Source organism: Pistacia vera, unplaced genomic scaffold (genome assembly GCF_008641045.1).
Source record: "Pistacia vera cultivar Batoury unplaced genomic scaffold, PisVer_v2 Contig329, whole genome shotgun sequence".
NCBI classification, from domain to species: Eukaryota; Viridiplantae; Streptophyta; class Magnoliopsida; order Sapindales; family Anacardiaceae; genus Pistacia; species Pistacia vera.
This window is the reverse complement of record NW_022196145.1, coordinates 232,442-235,807: the sequence shown is the minus strand read 5'-3', so window position 1 is coordinate 235,807 and position 3,366 is coordinate 232,442. Positions and strand designations below refer to the sequence as shown.

Sequence of the window (3,366 nt, the reverse complement as noted above, 5' to 3'; positions counted from 1 at the left end):
TTCCCAGCAATAATTTCATTTTATTCATGTCATACACATAGTAACATTACTTAAACACAGATTAAAGAGAAAAGAAAAAGGGAAAATTGAGAGCCATTACCGACTAATTCATCTCTCTTCATTTTTGAAGAGAATCCTTAACCGGTAATTTACAAAAACTCGCCGGAATACGATATATTCCGGGAAAATTCTCCCAAAAAGTAACCAAAAATTAAGAATATTACATTCTCGTGGTGAACATTAATTCACAGAGCTAACAAAACAAAACGTTCTTCAAACAAACAAGTTTAGTAACTTCCTGTCATCTCCTCCTCCAGTAAGATACCGATAATCCCCTAATCCACTTTCACCAAAACACGTGGTGGTACCTGACTCCTCTGAATTCATCGACGGAGTTCCTGGCCGTCGTCTGATTAATTCCGGCTTATTACACGGCAAAACTACTTGGTTTGTTAAACTTGGTGTTAAGCAAAGATCCAGATCTGATCTTTCAAGTTTTGTGGCGGCTGATTCCTCTGATCTCTTACGTTTCGGTGATACTTTGGATCTCGAACTAGAAAACCTAGAATGAGAATTAGGTATTGGATCCTTTAACTTCCACATGTCTGTACAAGTCACTTCAGCTTCGGACACCTCGTCGGTCGCCGGGGTTAGGGATCCACCGTTCAGGAGCTCCGGCATAGGTCGTAACGTGCGTCCGTGTAGGACAGCCTCCACCGCAGCCTGACACACATGCCAGTTTCCTGTCCACAAAAGGCCCACGGCTCCATTCACGGGATTCACAGTTCTTCCACACGCTTCAAACAACAAAGATTGAAACAAAGCTGCAATCCAGAGAGAAATCATAAGCAACCAAACTAAGAAAACTAAGTTTAAATAGAATGTTTGAATTGAGTAAACAAGGTGAATATATTAAGTACCAGGACGTTGAGATTCAGGAACGGCTGAGATGAAGGACATGAGACCGGCACGGCCAAAGAACTTAGCTACAAAAACCGTAGCGTGGCCTTGTGCTTCAGGGCTCTCGATCCACTGTAAACACGGACGCAAAATACATGACTCGCTGCAACCCTTTCGTAAAACTCGGCACCCGTTGCAACTCATATCTCAACTCACTTGAAATTCAAATTTCTTTTTTCTTTTCTGGTTAATTATTACTGAAAAGAATCACATAAACGCAGCAAAGATTGTTTCGATAGATTCGAAGATGGGAGAAAGAGAAAGAGAAAAAAATGAAGGTTACATGGTAAATGAGAGAGTGATATATATAAATAAACAGAATGAATAGAGAGTGTGTGTGGGTAGTTTACTTGTTGATGGGGTTAAGGGTTGAGAATTAACTAGGGTTAGGTTAATTGAATTAGAGGAGTAGTTGAAAGAATTGGAGTGTTTTGGTTTTGGGTTAGATTCCAAAGTCTTAGGCATGAGCGGCTCCGTGTTTCCGCGGATGGTCGTTCCTCCACCGTTGGATTCTTTTTTTTTTTTTTTTTCAAATTTTTATATAATTTTTGTGGTATTTGCTGCAGATGTGGATATTGATGATGGGGGCTTCCATTATAATGATTTTCTAAATTTTTTTTTTTTTTCAAAGTTGCTATTCTCCAAGTAGTCTGACGTCATCAGCAAAAAAATCTTTACTGACAAAGGTATATCATCATAGGATGCCAATGGTAATGCTATCAGTTCAGAGAATCATTTATTATTATTATTTAATTAATGGTACTCAATTTTGATGGTTCTTGAAGATTCAATAATTCATCAGCCAGACACTTAACCTATTTCCGATAATATTTGAAATATTTTAATTAAGAAATTATTATGGTATTTTTTGAAATAAATTTTAAAAATTAAATAGAAAAAGAAGTGGGTATTATCAGTATGGGATGCACATGTATGCAAAATATTCGCATAGTTGTTGGGGTTTATTATAATGGTAGTGGAGCAAAATATTGTATTTGTAGTGAGTAATCATTAAGGGCTTGGTGCGAGATCAGGAAACACAAATGTGGTTATGGGTGAAGGATATAAATTAAAAAATTAATCACTCTATTAAATTATAATTCATGCTTTAAACTAGAATCATTAGCCATGGATTTCTTTTTGCAGTGTGGAAATTGGAGTATATTTGATTCTTTTCTTGGTGCATTTTGGTATACATGAACCCCGGCAACTATGCCAGTGCAAATGGTGTTTGATAATTGCTTCAATTTGCAATAGTAAATTACGATATTAAACATTACTCAAAAATCTCCCTTGGTTTTCTCATCTAAATTATCATATTCTAATATCTTTTATTTATTTTCCAACTTCGTTTAAGACAGTTCATGTTTTGATTATAAAATATTGTGGGATTTAAAGAAAAGTGTTTCACATAAATTAATTTTCTTCTGCTCACTTGTTTACTAAGTGCTTCTCTGAGAAGCAACCCATCTACTTTTTATATCTCACAATAAATAAAACACATATATATAGAATGATCTTGCCAAATGAACTTTCAAATTGGTCTTGCTCCTGTTTATGGTCCATTTTTTTACGGTATCTTCATTTGCTTGTTTTGTCTTTTGGGGGGTTTGAACTTTTTATTTGTTTTAATGGAATATTTACGGAATCTCTATAAATAAGATTATTCCAATAATTACATATTTGATTCAACTTATGCACAAATATGCAAACATACATTTTTATTTTAAAAAGTGTTATACTGATCGAAAAGTTGGATGTATTTTATATATATATATTATTCAATCAAAATATAGAAGAATAAATTTGCAATGACCAAAGCGTTCCCTAACTCACGGTTAATTAGCGTCCACACTTATAACGTGAGGGAATATATCCTAACGAACTATCATGCTAATGTTTTTGTACGGGAAAACTCTAGTTGATCACAAGTAATTAATGTATATGTAATCACAAAAATAAAATATCATTTCAAATAACTTTGATTCTTAAAGTGTTCTATAATTACAAGTAATGAGTTGACAAGAATATAAATGATAATGAAGCAAAATTCAATAAGGTTAATTAAATGATTATGTCCATCTAAATTCAATAACTTTGTTGTGACTTGCGATATCATGTAACCTTATCTTCAATTATTGTTTTCTCTCCTTTGGATCTAACGACTAATAGTAATAAACCCCATTATTCAATCTTATCCCTTTCTTTTATAATTAAGCTTCGGCAACTACAAAGGTGTTTATTAATATGAGTGAATTAATCCCGTTATTCAATAATTAAATACAAAATATAAAATATAAAAAAAGTAAAAGAATAGAGATGGGGTGAGGTGAGGTGAGGTGGGGACATGAGGGAATAAGCAAGTGGAGTGTGTGAAATATGCGGCGCGTGAAGGTTAGAAAGGCG

General features: G+C 34.1%; 1 protein-coding gene across 1 annotated transcript; it reads right to left on the bottom strand.

The window, feature by feature from the left end:
* Window positions 1-1,260, bottom strand: LOC116137525 (LOB domain-containing protein 38-like). The gene is made up of 2 exons (XM_031423227.1): window positions 921-1,260; window positions 1-824 (listed from the first exon to the last, which is right to left on the bottom strand). Exons 1-2 carry the CDS (start codon window positions 1,102-1,104, stop codon window positions 274-276), a joined length of 735 nt encoding a protein of 244 aa, XP_031279087.1. The 5' UTR covers window positions 1,105-1,260; the 3' UTR covers window positions 1-273.
* Window positions 1,261-3,366: the final 2,106 nt, after the last annotated feature.

Coding starts and splice junctions, on each gene's coding strand:
- LOC116137525 (XM_031423227.1), bottom strand. CDS start 1,104: ATGAGTTGCAACGGGTGCCGAGTTTTACGAAAGGGTTGCAGCGAGTCA. Junction 825..920: donor TCCTGAATCTCAACGTCCTG/GTACTTAATATA, acceptor TCTGGATTGCAG/CTTTGTTTCAATCTTTGTTG.